The following is an 18,879-nucleotide window of genomic DNA, read 5'->3' on the forward strand; positions in this document are numbered from 1 at the left end:
GATTCTATTTTGACCTCCCAACAAGTGATTAATATCATTTTGCTTCCCAGACTATTACACATATTCCAGTTTACTCTTCAGACTTCTAATTTGAACTATAAATTTCCTATAATTTCCAAAGAGTCTAAAGTATTTTAATTTTTTAGAAATAAATTTGAACTTCTCAAATTTTCTGGAAACACTCAGAGGGAAAATTGGTAGTTTGACCATATATTAAATTAGTACTAGTCAGATAAGTTCGTAGGAATTTTTTGTGTATTTTTATGAGTCCGGAGTTATTTTTAATTAATTTTCAAAGTTTATAAACATAGAAAAATAGAAAAAATCCAAAAATAAAATAAAAGATGTGACACATGGCATACATCCAGCATGCCACGTCAGCGTTTAATGGTCACGTCAGCCTCTGTTAGATATTTGAATGGAAGATCCTTGATTGACACAAATTGGATAATTCAAGATTATTTTTGTTACGTTTTGAAATTGATAGACCAAATTGAGAAACAGCTCAAAATTTGTGGACTAAAAATGTATTTAACAAAATTGGAAAAAAAAAAATGAAAGGAGAACAAGGGACATAAGGACATAGGGGAGAGAGAGAGAGAGAGAGAGTAATGAGTAAAAATAGAGTTAATTACACTTACACTCTCTGAGGTTTATCGTCTTTTCATATATACCCATAGGGTTTCAATAATTACACATACACCCCCTGAGGTTTCAAAACTGTTGCATATAACCCCTATAATGAGACAAAAATGATGAGAAATTATGCAAAAAAAACATACTAAGAGATCAAATAAGATTACTCAAAGTGTAAAGTCTAACTTCAATACAAATATTTTCTTTTTTATTTATTTATTTTTTTCTCTTGTAGGGGGTTATATACAATAGTTTTAAAACCTCAGGGGGTGTATGTGTAATTATTAAAACCTTAGGAGGTGTATGTGAAAAGACGATAAACCTCAAGGGGTGTAAGTGTAATTAACTCGTAAAAATATAAAGTACAGTTAGAGAGTGAATTAATTATTTTTTATTTTATTTAAATTTCTATTATTGTTTTAGTCTCTTTAAATTTAACAAAGGGTATTTTGACTATACTCAATTTTGGTGAAGCTTGTAATACTAAAACTTTTTTTCCAATTTTTTTGTTTCTAACATTAGAGGGACAGAAGCCTAATTAAACTTAGCGTAATGACTAACTCCAAGGGCTTGTTCTAACTTTTTTATAGTATAGATAGGTAGATACACTTGATAGATACACTCTTCAACCCTAAACCAACCCCCCCCCCCCCCCCCCCCCTAAAACTCCAACCCCACTCACCTTTCTTCTTCTATAATTTTCTCTCTTTCGTAAACAAAAAAAATATTTTTTCACCCAAAACTCAAATCTACCAAACTTTTTTTTTTCCTGCCATCATACAAACGTGTGTAGTGGTTAATTGAGTCCTTATCAAGAAGAATTAATGCATGTACCCGACCATTAATTTGTATGGTTTTGATAATGATTATGATTTTGTATGGTTTTGGTAATGATTATGATTTTGGTGTTCATTATTAAAGAATAAAGAGCAGGTGATATAAGATTGCAAATACATATGGTTAGACTTCCTTTTTGTTCAAAAACTAAAAAGGAAAAATCGTATGCTAGACAATTTTCAAAGCTTGACAGCTTTGGGCTCTGCCTGTTTCATGCATATGTACGTTATAATCAACTTGGTGCCTGTCCATGTATGGCTTGTATTAACTTGTATATATGTATATTCTGGTTGCCAAGTAAGGGATGAACTCAATATTGCTCAAACCCTAGCACAACAGTCAACAGACTTGAAGAAAGTAAGGCCTCAGAGTATCAATTGGGGTTGACGCAACACTCTAGTTCTTGAGACCAACTTCAAAGCATTTGGATCTTCAAACCTATACCCAATAGTCCAAATCAATCAATAAAACATCAGTCTTCCTCCATCAATTATGTTTGGTACTTTGGTTTGATCTCTTAATTGTTGCAGGGATGAACCTTAGACTAAATCTGATTGCAGTGATGGCCAAATACAACTCAGCATAACACAATCAACAGTTTCATGTGAAAATTTATGATCTGTCTAATTAAGGTAAATTGTTGGGTCTTGATTTAGGTACATCGTCCATGTTAGTTCCCATAAAGAAGTGAGTTTACAATTAGTTTTAGGCTTATTTGCGCCAATACCCCCTGAAAGTAACTTTGATTTTCAATTTGCCCTCTGAAACTTCATTCCTCTCACTTTGCCCCCCAAACTTTACAAAATATCATATTTCATCAAGTTCGTTACAAGCTCCATCAAAGAAGCTGACATGACGCTTACTTGGATGTGCATTTTGGTATGTAAGACGTCAAGTGTACAAAAAATTAATAAAAATTAATTTTAAAACTCAAATGGTTTTAAAAACTTAAAACAAAAATTAAAACTTATTTTTTAATTTTCAGATCCCCTATTAGCAAAAAAAAATTCAGATCCCCCACCACCACCCCAAACCCAGTCTCCGGCCCCACCTTTGGCTGGTCCTCTTTCCGGCGCAACACCCCACCCAGCCACCGACTAACCTCTCATCCCTCTCTCTATCTCTCTCTCTTTCCCTCTCTGCCTCTCCTTCCCTTTCTCATTCTCTTTCTCTTTCTCTCTCATTCTCCTTCCCTCTCTCCTTCTTTCTTTCTCTCGTCTCTGCCCCAGATCGGAGTCACTTACCGGAGGCCGGCAACTTCCATAATCGGCGACTTACCCAAAGGCCAGCTACTTTGGGTTTCTGGCGACAAAGAAAGAGAGGAAGAGAGGGGAAGAGAGAGAAAGAGGAGAGAAGAAAGAAGAGAGGAGAGAGAGATAGGGAAGGGAGGTTAGTTGATGTCGGGATGGGGAGGGGTGGGGTGGGGTGCTGGTCGGAAAGAGGAGCCGCGCCACGAGAGAGTCTTCAATGGGGCATGCCCCAGTGGGGCATCTCTCACATGAGGTGGGACCCACATGGTGGCATGCCTCATACAAGATTTATCCGCCGCACCACCGGTGGTGGGGCCAGCGGCTGGGTTTGAGGGATGATATATTCAAAGAAAGTTCTAAAGGGAAGAGAAAGAGAGAGAGAAAGAGAGGAAAGAGAAAGAGATATTCAAAGGGGTCGCACTTAATGCTGACGTGGAGCCGATTTGGCATCATGTCAGTCTGATTCAGCTTTGAGTAGAGTAAAAGACCTAATTGCCCTTTCCATGTAAGCGCCACGTCAACTTCTTTGACAGAATTTATAACGGACTGGACGTAATATGGTATTTTTGTAAAGTTCGGGGGGCAAAGTGGGAGGAATGAAGTTTCAGGAGGCAAATTAAAAATTAAAGTTACTTTCAAGGGGCATTGGCGCGAATAAGCCAAACTAAGGCTTATTCACGCCAATGCCAATCTGACAATAATTTTCTTCTTAACCACATAACTACAATTTACAGTTGCTCACATGAAAGAAATGGGTCAAACTTTTGTGTAATACTCGTTTGCTTTGTTTCTTTGCATAAACAAACTTTTAGAAGCTTTCCATATCAACACGTACAGTCAAGGGATGCTACTTGTGCAGGCGGATTCATTTGTGAACCAACAAAGATTGTTAAATAACCAATTCATTCTTGAAGTAGAAATGGAAAGAGGATAGCATGGTTGTGATATGGGAGAGGATAGAAATAAAGAAATAAAGAAATAAAGAGAGAAAGAGAGTGACAAAAATACTCTAAAAAAAAGGGTCGTGTTATTTGCACTCCTAAAACTCTAAGGAGAGTGCGAATAATATGGCCCTAAATAATTAAGGCTTATTATTTTGTTTACCCCCTGAACATATTTTGAATTCACACTTCATTTTCTAACTTTTTTTTTTGTCTTAAGTTATCCCCTGACATATACTCCGTGTCTCACTTAACTTAGGTCCGTCAAGTCTCTAATATCTCTCATTATAAGTGCTTATGTGGCATCCATATATGCAGAAAAATTAATTAAATATTATTTTAAAACATTAATATCTTAAAAAATTAAAATTAAAATAAAATTCAAAATTTAATAAAATTACAAAAAAATAATAATAATCAAACACTTACCCCCACCCCCCACCCTCCCATCCCAATCGGCAACTCACCCATCCCCACCATCTGCACTGATTAGCCCCACCACCATTGTCGGTCGGCGACTTCCCTCTTCCCATTCCCCTCTCTTGTATTTCTCTCTCTCAGTGGGTCACGAGGTAGGTGACGGCGAATTGGTCACGGCCCAGCTCGTGGCCGAAGGTGTAGGTGGACTAGACGTCCTTGATGGGCTGGCCTAAGACCCGGCTAATGGGGGCAATGCCGGTTGTTGAGGTTGAGTGGGGCTAGGGTTTGGGTGAAGTAGGACGGGTCGGGGTGGCATTGGAAGGGAGGACTCGGACGATGCCGTTTGAGGTGGGTTCAGTGGAGTCTTGGGTGGAAGGGAGTGGTGCTACAGTGCGGCTGCCATTCGACGATGGTGGTAGGGCCAGCCGGTGCAAATGGTGGGGAAAGAAAGGGGTTGCAGATGGTGGAAGGGATTGACAATGGTGCTGAGGGAGGGGTTGCAAATGTTGCTGAGGGTTTCTTTACTTTCTTTTTTTTATTGAATTTGGAATAGTATTTTAATTTTAGTAAATAATTATAAACCCCCTAATTCTACTTTAGTTAATTCATAGCCTCCAATCATTTTTATAGTTAATTCATAACCCCCTATTTTACTTAAATTTTTGTCTAAACCCCCTAGTCAATGGATATATAGCTACTGTTGACTTTTATTTTTGTTATAATTCCAATTGTGTCCCTTCCCAATTACCGCACATGTGCACATCGCTGACATCACCCAGCTGCATGATCCACTCACTAACATCGCCCAGCTGCATAATCCATTCGCTGACATTGCCCATCTCCATCCCATATCTAAAAAATTAATTACTGACATCACCTAATTGCATGATCCACTCGCTGGGCTCGCTGAAATTACCCAGCTGGTGCAGCTTGGTCCAGCGCCATCTCCATTCCATATCTAAAATGTTGAAAAAACGAGTTGGGTGAAAAATGAACAAATCAAGATTTGAACACCAGACCTTGTACAAGTGGGAAGCATGGCCAACCAACTCAACCAAGTTGCAATTTGTGTAAGTGTAGTAGAATTAACTATATTTATACAGTTTTATAGATATTTAATTTCTAATTCTAATTTGTCTATTTTTATTGCAAATTAGTTTAACTATTTTTTTTATTGCAAAATAGTGTAATTATTTATTTTTATTACAAAGTAGTGTAACTATTTTTTGTACGTGCTTGACTTGAGTTCGAGTCACTTTGTGTGCAAATTCTTATAATTTTTTGCACATAAAGGCTTGTTATATAGTAGAGCTTGTGTGGCAAGTAGTGGCTCAAGAAGTAGCGGACTATGCTAGTGTGTCAATGGGACGGGCCAGCGGAAGTGATAACTAAAACTGAAAAAATGATCACTAAAATTGAAAAAAAATTGATCACTAGAACTAAAAAATTGATAACTAAAACTAAAAAATCGATTACTGAAATTGAATCGATTACTGAAACTAAATTAATCACTGAAACTAAATTGATCACTAAAATTGAAAATCAATAACTGAAACTGAAAAAACTATAACTGAAATTAAATTGACCACTAAAATTGAAAATCTATAACTGAAACTGAAAAAATGATCACTAAAATTGAAAAATTGATAACTGAAACTGAAAAAAATTATCACTTAAACTGAAAAATCGATAACTGAAATTGAAATTGAACTGATCACTGAAACTGGAAAAGCAATAATTGAAACTAAAAATCTATAACTAAAACTAAAAAAATGATCACTAAAACTAAAAAATTGATAACTAAAATTAAAAAAATGATCAATAAAACTGAAAAATCGATAACTGAAACTGAAAAAAAAAAAAAAAAAAAAAAAAAAAAACCACTGAAATTGAATCAGTCACTGAAACTGAAAATTGATTATTGAAAAATTAAAAACAGACTACACTAAATTTTCAATAAAAAAATTACTCTAAATTAAAATGAAAAAAATTACACTAAATTTGCAATAAAAAAATAATTACTTAATTTATAAAATTAAACATTGAAATTAGAAAGATTTCAAATATGTTAAAATGTTTATAAATATCATTAATTATCTATATTAACACACAAGTCACAAGCCTCCATTGTATGGTGACTGTTAAATGCCTCTAGTGGTCTCAGGTTCAATCCCCAGTTGAAGCCAAAAGCAATTTTTTCACTCAACTTAAGGTAGCAGGCATCATGTCCGTTAAAATTAATGTAAGGTTGCTAGCTGCTTAGCATGAGCTCAAGAGCAGAGGCAGTAGGCTTGCGTCAGCTGATGCATGGGCTGATAGCAGGGTAGAAAAGGAGATACAAGTATTAGGGGGTTTTGGGAGAATTCTTAAAAGGTGGGGGGCGGATGCAAATTTTTTCTGTAACTTGGGGGTTTAAAATTAGGCACTATTTTAATTTTTTGAAATATTAAAATCTTAAAATAATATTTAATTTATTTTTAAGCACATGTAGACGCCACATCAGCACTTCTAACTGGATTTCAACAAGCTTGACAGGACTGAGTTAAGTGAGACACATGATAACATCAGGGGGTGAAGAGCAAATTCGAAATATGTTAAGGGGCAAACAAAAAATTAATGATAATATAATAATTACATCAACCCACTTCCAATCTATATATTCATTTTCATCTCACATTTCTCTATTTTTCTTCATCACATACTTACAATAACCACTACCTTGTGTCGGTCACACGCATCACAGGTGCATGATATATCTAGTATTTTATGTCAACCAACTATACTGAAAAATTAGCACCAAACTCCCCTAGTTTTTTATTCCAGGGAACCACAGGTTATTGCACCATCACTAATTCCTTTATTTTATTAATGTCAGTCAATTACAACTGAACATTTCACAAAGAAGCAACAATTCATTAACCAGACAGAAACCAGATAAAGTAAAGAGATGGAAAACAAATTCAGCAAATAAGCAACATGTCATTAACCAGATGAAACCTGGTAAAGAGATGGAACACAAAGTCAGTAAATACATCAAAAACAAATTTTGGCAGCTATCTACCCTAGGCTGACCACCTCATTGTTTATGGGCTCTTTAATTTCATATATGCTTCCTACACAAAAATTATATGCTGGAAGCAATCAGAGAGCTCAATTAATAGCATACATCTCCACAGATGACCTGGTATTTCTGACGACTACAAATCTTTTATGGGCTCTATAAGTTCATATGATTTTCCATGCAAGAATCATCTGCTACACTACATCAGCAGGCTCACTGCACAAACAATTGTAAACAGTAAATCCAAGCATGTGTTGAGGAGCTACAAGAGATTTGCATGCAAAAGCCTACCTCAGTCAAAAATTCTCTCCCCTGTTGAGAATAGTAAAAATACAAAAGAACTAAAAATGCAGAGCAAACCCGGAATGAAAAACACCATTCTCCAGCTTTCTGGACTCGAAAGACTGGAATCAGAAGTTTTTGCAGCTTCAAGAATCTTGCCGGTCAGATCAACTCCAATAATTCCAGCTAAGGTACCGGCAGTGTTAGAAACTCCCATCACAATACCTGCATATCTCGGGGCAATATCCATGTGATTCACTGCGAAACCAGCTCTCCCAAGTGCCAAGAAACCCAGAGCCACAGAAGAACATAGGACAGCCCCACTAGAAGTTCTGAAGATGGGAATTGCCATCAATGCAAGCGAAGCAACTATGAATCCAATGGTATTCAAGACCTTCCGGGTTTTAGTCACAGACATGATTCTCTTGGTGACTAAGTGGTCGGCAACCACCCCACCAATATTTGAAAAAATAAACATGTTGAGATAAGGCAACATCTTAGAAGAACCCATTTCCTGAAGGCTAAGCTGGAGGCCCAGTTCAAAGTATGTCGGCAGCCAGTTCATCAACACATACAAAGCATAATGAAATGTGAAATTATTAACTACGATTGCCCAAACTGGCAAACTGAGTAAAATTTTCTTCCATGGGATTTTGGTAGTTCTGACGGAACTTCCTCCGTTCTCTAGTTTCAACTTTTGGCTTCCTTTGGTCGGCAACAAAGATTCTCCAAAACCAGCAGCAGTGGCTTTTGGATGTTCAGAGCGAGGTGGGTCACTGGCATACCTAAACCATAGCAAAGACCACACAGCACCTAATGCTGCCTCAGCAAGAAATACAGATTGGGGTCCTCTATACTTTACGAGGCTTGGAAGGACAAGCATTCCTGCAGCTGCACCTAGGTACATACCAGAAGTCGTAAGAGAAACAGATCTGGATCTTTCATGTGGTGGAACCCACTGTGCTAGAACTGTGTGGATTGAGGGGAAGATGAAACCTTGTGCAACACCAACAAGCAAGCGAGCAATGACCAAGACAAATACTCGATTAGGGTCCAGAGGGACTAATGCACAAGTGGCTGACCATAACACAAACGAAAGGAGAAGTACCTTCCTTCCGCCAATTTTCTGAGCAGCCCACCCTCCAGGTACCTGTGAACAAGCATAGCCATAATAGAATGTAGAAAGAATCGTGCCTTTACTTGATTGATTTACCCCAGCAGCATCAGCAGCTACAGTATATGCAATTGAAAACCCGACGCGTTCTATATAGCAAACAGACGTGCAGACGAAGGTCAATATGACGATTAAGTAACGGCTTGGAAATTTTATCATCCTCATACTTCTCCTTCAGTGACATTTATAAGCATTTTACATTGCTAAATTGTCTTCAGACGAGACAACTTTTTCAATTTTCTTCAGACGATTCAACTATGCAATGTCCTCAACTATAGCAACAATGTCTGCTGTCCTTATATGAGCTGACTTTTAACAGATCACTTTTCAATAACAAGTGGTTCTGATAAGGAAAGCACCAGCTTCAGAAGTATTACAAACCAAAAGTTTAGATATGCTGATGGAATCTGAAGGAGAAAAAGGAAATGTAAATGAATAAACATCACAACAACAGATAGAAAGTAACATGATAACAAAATACAAAACAATCAAGTAACTAACTTCCAAATTCATTTCAATATATAAAGTAATTTTATATATATCCCAAAAAGCCAAAACCTTTATAATTATTTTATTTTTAATAATCCATTTAGTAAATCAATCTTATAGATCGCAAAAAAATCAAGAGGCTATGATATTCGGTTCCCCTCAAAAAGAAAAGGAAAAATCAAAGAAATGGTGCAAAATGCAGAATTGAGAAAGCCCCAAAAACAATTGATAATGACATCCACAACCAAAACCCAGGTCATGAATAATTCCTAAATAAAAGAAGAAAAAAAATGATGATCTGGGTCAGTTAGGGAATTTGACAAACAGATTGCAGGCATTTTTCATTCACAAAATCTGATGCAATCGGGAGCCAAATTAAAGGAATGTTCACGAACCTTAAAGGAAACGGCAATGGCTGAAGGTCTTGGGTTGGTTACTGGAATTCGAACAAATAGCCAGTGATTCGCTTTAGTGGTCGCACCAAGATCTCATACGTACAATGGCGATGTGTTGTGTGTGCCAATTTACCCTTGCAGAGCCCTCTCTCAGTCTTTCTCTATAACGCAAGTCAATGGCATTTGAGGGGCTGGTTTGATTTTATGCTCACTCTTTTTGAGTTGAAGAGTAGCAGTAGTTATTCTCTACCAAAAAAGAGTAGCAGTAGTTATTGAAGTAAAACTGTAAAACTACATACCAGTTCGCTATTTTTGAAGACAGAGGGAGAGGGAGAGAGAGAGAGAGAGAGAGAGAGAGGCATACTTAGTAATTTACCGGACAGCAAAAATAGGTATAAAATACATAAGTATATTATTCGGAATATTTACTCTGAGAGTACAGTACAGTGAAAAATTTGGATATAATATATATTTTTTTTTTCAAAAAATGGGAATAATATGTGCAAAATACAGAATAATACAAGAATGATACGTGTTTAATACATGATTAATATGTGTATAAATGTATAACTGAAAAATACGTGCATTATATGTTTGAATTGAAAAATATGCATTTTTTTCCATATCTTTTGAAAAATATGGAAAATGGAAGTTTTTTTTTTAAAATACATATGTATACGTATGATACGGGAATTTACTAACTATTGGGAGAGGAGTGTGGATCCTCTACCAGACTAAAAATGGTAACCGGCAGTACCAGGCTTCTAATCCTAGCCTTTAAAAAAATTCAACAGCTGAGATTGTGCCACATCTGTAAAACATAAGAAAGGACATTGTTCTTTGCTTATATAAGATAACCAAGGCCATGGGATCGATTTTCAAGGTTTTCTTTTACTAAAGATTCTAATTTATTTTGTGGCCAAAAAAAAAAAAGATTCTAATTTATTTCCATGGGGCTGATCTGTGTTTTCTGCTGTAAATTAATAGGTGTGATTAATTTTTTGGGACAACTACAGAAAAATCAAAAACATAATTTCAAATATCAAAATGGTCAATGAATTATACAAATGATGTGCATCCACTAAAATGAAATAATAAAAAAGGCACAATATATAATAATTGGATAAAAAAACAAAAAGAAATTTACAGATCATGCCACTACGTTGACACAGTGCTGATGTTTACAGTATCTATTTTTTAAAAATTCCAAAAAATTTAATAGCAACCACAAGCTGACATGTTGATGACATCAACATTATTCATTTTTTAAAAATTACATAGAGGTCAATAATAACCACAAACTGACACGTGACAATTTTAAGTTAAAGTAACTAACTAATTAACTACCATTAATGTTAATCCACTGTAATTAACATGTTACAATTTGGTGACTATGTGACAGCTACCTTTTTTTAATTGGTAATTGTGTGACAGTCACCGTTTTTTAATTGATAATTGTGTTATAGTTATAGTTTTTGAATTGTAACTTTGTGACAATTAACGTGTTTGAATATTGGTGAATGTGTGACATTTATTGTTTTTGAATAGGTAAATGTGTGACAATTATCGTTTTTTAATTGATAACTGTCACACAATTATTGTTTTTAAATTGGTGACTGTCACACAATTATTGTTTTTTAATTTGTGACAGTCACCATTATTTAGTCAAAACCCCACTCTCTCTTTCTCTCTCTCAGTCATCACTTTGGTGTCTTGGTGCTTTAAGAAGCAGCCCACTGTATTTCGTTCTAGTGCGGAGTCCGAGTATCGCTTTTTTTTTTTTCTCTCTCTCTCTCTCTCTCTCTCTCTCTCTCCTATGCTCGTGATGAAACCGTATGGCTTACTTTTCTTCTCCATGAACTTGGGTATCCTATCAGTTTTATGGTTCATCTCTACTGTGATAACATCATCACAACTTATATGGCAGCGAATCCTGTCTTTCATGTCCGCACTCGTCACATTGAACTTGATTATCACTTTGTTCAGTAGTGTGTTGTTAGTGGTAGTCATAAAGTTCTCTTTGTACCTTCGATTGATCAAACAGCAGACTTATTAATCAAGGGATTGTTCAAATAAAGGTATCTCTTGCTACGTACGGTCCAAACTTATATGTCCTAGAACGCCAAGTTTGAGGAGGAGTGTTAATGAACGACATATTGTAGCGTTAGGTTCCTAGCTCAATTAGGTTTCTTATATGTTCAGATTGTATTACTTTGGGCTCAAGTCAATCACTTGTACATGTGTATTATAAATACCTCTTGTAAATCACTTTGAGAATTAATGAAAATAGTTTGCTCATATTTTCTTTAGCACATAAGCTAAACATGACTTGTTTTTTATAAGGCTAAATTTTACTTTTGATCCTTACAGTGTGTTTGGATGAAGTAATTTTAATTTTCACATAAATTTATAAACGATGGAATTTAAAACTCCGTCATTTAAATTTCTATCAATTGTATTTTTTATTGTTTGGATATATGTATGTAGAATTTTGTAAATGACATGATTACAAATGTTAATTAATCTAGCCTCATCAATTGCCCACCCAGCCCCACCCATACCACCACCATTCCCTCCCTCCGAGTCTCCGACCACACTCGTCACCTCCTCCCCTTTCTTTCTCTCTCTTCCTTTTTCTCTTCTCTTCTCTCTATATACTCACCATCTCTTCTCTGCATATTAAAGTTCCTTCACAAGATTGATTTTTTTTTTTCTCCAATTCCAAGAGTCCAGCAACCAAAGACAAAAAAAGGCATCTCCATTGATTGCATCTTCTTAGAATAAACTTGGAAATCAGGTTCCAAACATGGATCAGATTGATGGGGGTCCCAATGGCCGACTAAACAAAGATTAGCCCAACATATTCCAATCACAATTTGCTGATCTGGAGGAAGTGAGAGAAAGTTTAGAGAGAGAAATAAGACAGAAAAAGAAAGGGGAGGAGGTGACGAGGGTGGTTGGAGGGAGGGGAAGAAGGTGGCGTGGATGGAGATGGGTGGGCAGTGGGCTTTATGATTTTTTGTTTTTCTATCCTTTTAATTTCTTAATATTATTTGTGGGAAAAAAAAGTTTGTAGATGTGGCCAGATCTAAGTCACAAATGATTATTTGAGGGCTAAGATCAAAAGTCAGGTATGGTTTGGTAGGAAGAAAACTGACAGAGGATCCAAGTCCAGATGGTGGTAGTGGCGGTGGTGCTAGTTATGGTGGGTGGGTCTTTTTTCTTAAAATCTCAAATGTCTTGGAATTTGCAAATGATATCTATTTAGGTGGAATTTAAAGTCATAATTTATGACCCTTAAATTCTATAATTTTTTCCCACGAAATCTGACTTTTAATTAAACACCGAGTTAAATTTCCCTATCCAAACGCACTATTATAAATTGGCTAGGTTCCACTTTGATTAATATAATATAGTTTCTAGAGGAAATTACAGATTTAGTTCAGTTATTTTATACCTAGTTCAATTTTGGTCCACAATCTTTTTTAAGTTCTGTTTTGGTCCACTAAATGTTCTACTTGTTCAGTAAAGGTCTATATTTGTTTTCTCAAATTTGGCATGCTTTTTATCCTATCAAATCTCACCCAAATTCAGCGAACATATACTTGTTTTAAAGCTATGTATTTCTTCTTTACAACCATATAAAAATCATTCAAATTGGAATTCTAAAACTCAAGATAATTGACCCCAAAGTAGGGTACCCGAAACTGCCAATTTTTCAAACTTCACCCAATCTCAATTCTTTTAGATTATAATACTCCAAATTTGTTTTTATGACTAAGAAATGATGAAATATAACTTATAGTTCAATTATAATTGAAGAAAACACAACCCAAAGGATTTAAAGTCACAAATCTGGACCTTTACTGAACAAATGAAACAATTAGTGGACCAAAACAGAACTTAAAAAAGATTATGGACCAAAATTGAACTAGGTATAAAATAAGTGGACCAAATCTGTAATTTCCTCTAGTTTCTATTATTATGAATTTGATCTTGTCAATTAATTTATTAAATTGGTTATTGAGTCTCTAAATAGTTTGTAAAGTTGATGACCAAAATTGCATAATAAATTTAACGATTTAATGATTGCAAATGCTAACGCGTCATTAAATTGCAGCGATTTATAAATTATAAAATCAAAATCAAAACAGATAAAAATTATAGGGATTAAAGTAAAACTTAGCCTAACTACATGTACCAAAAGTGAAATATGGCCATTTTACAATCTTCGTCGTTTGTTTAAGGGATTAATGTCATTTTGCTCTTCAGACTATTACACATGTATCAGTTTGCTCCCCAGACTTCTAATTTGAAAAATTAAGGACCCTGACTTTTTCAATTTTGTCAATTAAGGTTATTCCGTCAATTTATACATTTTTCATCTAAAATATCGAGATGATCAACCAAAATTTATCAAGAAAGAAAAAAGAAAAAATGATGTATAAGGAAAAAATGATAAGATCTAATTGGAAGGGACCATTTTGCCCTCAAAGATTTGGATAAAAAATGTGTAAATTGACAATAAAATCTCAATTGACAAAATTAAAAAAGTCAGAGTCTTTAATCTTCTAAATTAGAAGTCTAGTGAGCAAACTGATACAAGTGTAATAGTATGGGAATAAAAGGTATTAATCCCTTTGTTTAATTGTTTTGTATCAACAGTTGCGATTATAATTTTCAGAGAACCCGTTTCGACAGGAAAGAACGTACTGTACTTCCGAGGAAGAGAAACGAACCAATCATTCAATTGGGATTTTAGGTCTTCCGAGGAAGTAATTTTGCCCTCATTGAGCTCCATTCAGTGCAGAGGCCAAGTATATTCACAGCAACCGAAACTCAAAAGCTAAATCCCAAAGAAGCAATGGAGTTATTAGATTTAGAACAAGGGAATAAACAGGCAGAGCAATGGTCGTCTCAAGCGCTTGAATACATTGATCAGATTCCACCGACTCAGATCTATGGTGCTATCACCGTCTTGCTGTTCACATCGTTTTTACTCTTATTGGGTATGTACCCCTAAAATTTATATTTTATTTTAATTTGATTTAATTTTTTCTACTTTAGTTCAGTATCATGTATTTGCTTTTATATCTTTTGTGTTGTAGTTAGGTTGTTTAAACGCCAGAAAGGTAATACCATACTGCTTAGTGGGCTTAGTGGGAGTGGAAAGACTGTTCTTTTCTATCAAGTAAGCACTGGCCTTGTTGGGTTTTGTTCTTCTTAACCATTATTATATGTTTTAGTTTTGAACCATCTCAAACATTGTTATATAATTCAATGTGTATGTTTTTGTTTTGCTCATATTAAAATAGACTCTCCAATTGACGCAATTTTCTAAATCACTCATTAGAGGTACTAATGCCATATTTTGTCCAGGATTTGTAATGCAAAGTACATCAAGACCATATGACTGTCTGTTGTTATTTTTTTTTAGGAGAATTAAGAAGTTAAATTTTTGCTAGCTCTTCTAATTGTTTTTGCATATGGGTCTCATACTCTCATCTTATTACTCAATTTTGAGACAGTATTTTGTTTTTAAAATACTATATTGGTCCTGTGCTTATGTTGTAACGCATAATCAACATTATACAAAACTTTATGCCTGTTTGTGATAAGATACCGATTAATGCGTGGAATATAACCAACATTTGGGGAGAAATTTTGAATGCCTTTTATTTATGTCTTTCCCCTTTCCTTTTTCTATTTCTTGTTTTGGGTTTCTTTTATGATCTATTTATGCCATACCACTTTTGTGACTTGATTTCATACACATGCCAGCTTCGGGATGGCTCTTCTCATCAAGGTACTGTCACATCAATGGACCCAAATGAGGGCATTTTTGTGCTCCATTCTGAAAAATCAAAGGTATTTCTGCTTCTTGTGCTCATATACGAATAATCATGTGTGACTACTGCTTCTTGTGCTCCCTTTCTTTTTTACTATTATTTTTTTTGAATCTCCTTGACAGATCTAATCATACATTCATACTCAACCCTTTTTTGATGAGGCAGACCTCACTTATCTATTGCAATTTTTGTTGACAGAATAGAAAGGTAAATCCTATTCATCTTGTTGATGTCCCTGGGCATTCTCGCCTTAGACCCAAACTAGATGAGTTCCTGCCTCAAGCAGCTGGTATAGTATTTGTGGTTGATGCTTTGGAGTTCTTACCAAACTGCCGTTCTGCTTCAGAGTAAGAATTTCCCCCCTTTCAGTATAAACTACAATATGATAACCACAACTGACTATTCCATACATATAGCCATTTTTACCACCTGCTGGTAAAGGGTGCCAGCCTCACTGCTCCATCCCAGCAAGTGATAAAATGGCAGAAACAAATGTAGGACCCTAAATTTGGGATGTAAATATACATGCATACTTGCATGCGCAGATAAGATTGTCACCTTTAAAGTCTATGACCTTTGATACTTTATTTGCGGTAGGTACCTGTATGATGTTTTGACTAAGGCGAGCGTGGTGAAGAAGAAAATTCCAGTTCTTGTTCTCTGCAACAAGACAGACAAAGTGACGGCACATAGCAAGGAATTCATTCGAAAACAATTGGAGAAGGAAATGTATGACTTCAAATTCTTGTAACTATTGGTGTCTCTTCTCCGATTGATTGAAGTTTTACTGCAAGTCTTTCCTGAGACATTTTATGGGATTATATTGTTAGTTATATATGCACTTGATAATTATTTTCTCTATCTTCTTGATTCACTGGGAATAAGTTTTTTCTGATAACACCAGTGTTTTCTGTAAATATGTTGCTGAAGGTTAACAGTTTCTGTGATTTTCACCATTCATGATCACAGATTCTTTCATTGAATTCTGTGTTTTTTCAGTGGCGCTCTTGGCTCACTGAAGAATGCTCTGTGATATTATGGGATATTTGTGATTTATGTTCATTCTGTATATGATATATACATCTATTTAATTTATTTGTTTTGAATTGCCTTAAATATTTGTCTTCTCGCTTTTTTTACAGTGACAAATTGCGGGCATCAAGAAGTGCAATATCAACGGCTGATATTGCAAATGACTTTACACTTGGGCTACCTGGGGAACCATTTTCATTCTTCCAGTGCCATAACAAAGTTACAATTGCAGAAGCTTCTGGTCTAACTGGTGACATATCTCAGGTGGAACAGTTTATCAGGGACCATGTAAGGTCTTAGGATGTTTTACCATTTCCTGAATTTGTGGTATTTCTGCTCAGAGAGTAGGGTTGGTTATTGTATCTTAGTCACCCAACAAAGCTTCTCAGAACCAATGAACCTTTTCAAGGTAAGTAGAGGGAAGGAATTAAAAAGGAAGCAAAACAAGAGAAAAATTCTAATGCATGTTTGTGTTGTGGTCAATGACTACTTAATACCAGGCTTACCAGCTACTTGTCGTGGGTTTGTTCTTGTTTAAAAGGTCTTTCAAGTGAGTGGCTAATTGCATTGCTACTGATTGTATTTAGGGTATTCATGTTGTAAAATTGGTATTAATCGGTTCATTTTCTTTGTATTGCATTTGCACTCTTCAAAGTCTTTCACGAAGCATTGCCTAATCGTATTGGAGGACCATGTTATGCATTGTAAAGTGAAAGACTTGACCATGACTATGAGTAGGGATGAATTTTCGTCCATGTCTATCATTTTTTCTTCTTTTTTCTCCATCCAGTTTCATTAAAACATACAATATAACACGTTAATGTACTGTGTTGGGTAGCAAAGGAGGCTATCCGCTAATTTTGACTTTGCATTCGTATTGTTTTTTTTTTTTTTTGTCAAACTTTGCATTCGTTTATAAGGATTAATATGGTTGATTGTAATTAGAGTGAGTGGTGAGCTAACGTGGTTGGTAGGAGTAATAACATAGCTGACGTTTAAATAGCTTCCTTATTTGTTTTTAGCATAGGTAGTATTTAGACAATTATACCTCTAAATTGGAGTATAATATATATATATATATCAGGAAATCATTTTCCCTAGAATAATTAGCAAATATAGCATATAGAGCCATAAAGGTTAGACTCGAGTATTCTACCACTCTATTGCTCAAATGATCCCCTCTGTCCCAAAGACTAAACAACACCAGTTAGAAAAAGAACACCAAGAAGTCAACAACAACAACAACAATAAGCAGCCAACGTTGTACACTCCGCAGTTGTGATAACAAGTCAGCCATTGTGATTGCTCATAATCCTGTTTAACATGATCGAACTAAATATGTGAACATTGTTAGACATTTTATCGAAGAAAAGCTTGAGATTGGAATTATTAATTTTCTATTTGTGAAGTCCGAAGACTAATTCGCAGATGTACTCACCAAGACAGTAGCTAGTAGAGTGTTTAATGATTCACTTGTTAGGTTAGGCATGTGTGATATCTACATAATAACTTCAGGGGAAGTGTTTGCGTGAGTCAACTATTATTATTAATAGGAATTAATATGATTGATTGTAATTAGAGTGGGTGGTGAGATAACATGGTTGGTAGGAGTAAGAGCATGTACAATGGCATGGCTAAATGCTATGTTATATACTAAATATAGCAGAATTGATAAAAAAGCTCACTACAATGACATAGCTAAATTTAGCATTTGTTATACTATTGCTAAATTTTTCACTATATATAGCAGAAAATTTAGTAATTGCTATTGAAAAACTCAAAAAACAAGTGGACCTACTATTTAAAAAGTATATGTAAAGAAAGAATAAAAAATTAAATGAAAGAAAGTGATTTGTTGAAAAAGTGTTGGGTCCCATGAAGAGAGAGAGAATAAAGGATATTCACATGGATGAAAAAAGTTGCGGCAAGAGGCATGAGGATGAGCAGATGTCATGGGTTGATTGGCCATGTATTCAAATTTTACAATTCCTAAATTTGACTTTGACATGAAAAATACTAAAATATTAATTTGGGTATTAAAATAATAATATTTAAATATATTTAATATTGAGCTCATATTAAAGATCTCATTTAAATATTTACAATGATATAATTGTTAAAATAATTTAATATATTAAATTTAAGGGTGTTTTTTTTTTAAAGTCCATTTTTTAAAATGTACTGTTCATCCGGCCCATACGCTACAGTGAAATACTGTAGCGGCCCACATTTTAAAAGCTGGCACTGCTACAGTAACGCCGTTACTGTAGCGCGCTACAGTGTTTTTTTAAATTTTTTTTTTTCTTCCTTCTTCTTCTTCATCATTTCAGTGTCAATTAGTACAAAAACTTAAAAATGAAAAATAAAAAATCATAATTTAGGTAATTTTCATTTCATAAACATGTTAAATAATAACCAACATAAAACACAAAAAATCAAGATAAGACATCCATAATCTTTTGCGTTTTAATAATTAATATAATTGTTACTATCGAATAGTAATAATCACCTAT

At 34.9% G+C, this 18,879-nt stretch overlaps 2 protein-coding genes across 3 annotated transcripts; one reads left to right on the forward strand and one right to left on the reverse strand.

Annotated features, from left to right (window-relative positions):
• Window positions 1-7,043: 7,043 nt before the first annotated feature.
• On the reverse strand, window positions 7,044-9,674 carry LOC147279692 (putative anion transporter 5). 2 transcript variants are annotated; one of them, XM_086251114.1, is made up of 2 exons: window positions 9,486-9,674; window positions 7,044-8,963 (listed from the first exon to the last, which is right to left on the reverse strand). In XM_086251114.1, the coding sequence occupies exon 2, from the start codon at window positions 8,764-8,766 to the stop codon at window positions 7,438-7,440; it is 1,329 nt and encodes a 442-aa protein (XP_086107240.1). In that variant the 5' UTR covers window positions 8,767-8,963; window positions 9,486-9,674; the 3' UTR covers window positions 7,044-7,437. The 2 variants fall into 2 exon arrangements, with proteins under 2 accessions (XP_086107240.1, XP_086107239.1); XM_086251113.1 differs by having other exon boundaries at window positions 7,044-9,008.
• A 4,456-nt stretch (window positions 9,675-14,130) lies between these two features.
• LOC147279693 (uncharacterized) lies at window positions 14,131-17,125 on the forward strand. Its single transcript, XM_086251242.1, has 6 exons — window positions 14,131-14,494; window positions 14,594-14,676; window positions 15,267-15,353; window positions 15,533-15,681; window positions 15,932-16,063; window positions 16,477-17,125. The coding sequence occupies exons 1-6, from the start codon at window positions 14,350-14,352 to the stop codon at window positions 16,664-16,666; spliced, it is 786 nt and encodes a 261-aa protein (XP_086107368.1). The 5' UTR covers window positions 14,131-14,349; the 3' UTR covers window positions 16,667-17,125.
• The last annotated feature ends 1,754 nt before the right edge of the window (window positions 17,126-18,879 follow it).

Source organism: Dryas octopetala, chromosome 7, assembly GCF_963921425.1.
Source record: "Dryas octopetala chromosome 7, drDryOcto1.1, whole genome shotgun sequence".
In the NCBI taxonomy this organism is placed as follows: domain Eukaryota; kingdom Viridiplantae; phylum Streptophyta; class Magnoliopsida; order Rosales; family Rosaceae; genus Dryas; species Dryas octopetala.

What these genes read in the sequence shown, in the direction of transcription:
- LOC147279692 (XM_086251114.1), bottom strand. Translation starts at nt 8,766, where the DNA reads ATGAGGATGATAAAATTTCCAAGCCGTTACTTAATCGTCATATTGACC.
- LOC147279693 (XM_086251242.1), top strand. Translation starts at nt 14,350, where the DNA reads ATGGAGTTATTAGATTTAGAACAAGGGAATAAACAGGCAGAGCAATGG. An exon ending in ATCGTTTTTACTCTTATTGG is followed by an intron (nt 14,495 to 14,593) that starts GTATGTACCCCT and finishes TTTGTGTTGTAG; the next exon opens with TTAGGTTGTTTAAACGCCAG. An exon ending in AACTGCCGTTCTGCTTCAGA is followed by an intron (nt 15,682 to 15,931) that starts GTAAGAATTTCC and finishes TATTTGCGGTAG; the next exon opens with GTACCTGTATGATGTTTTGA.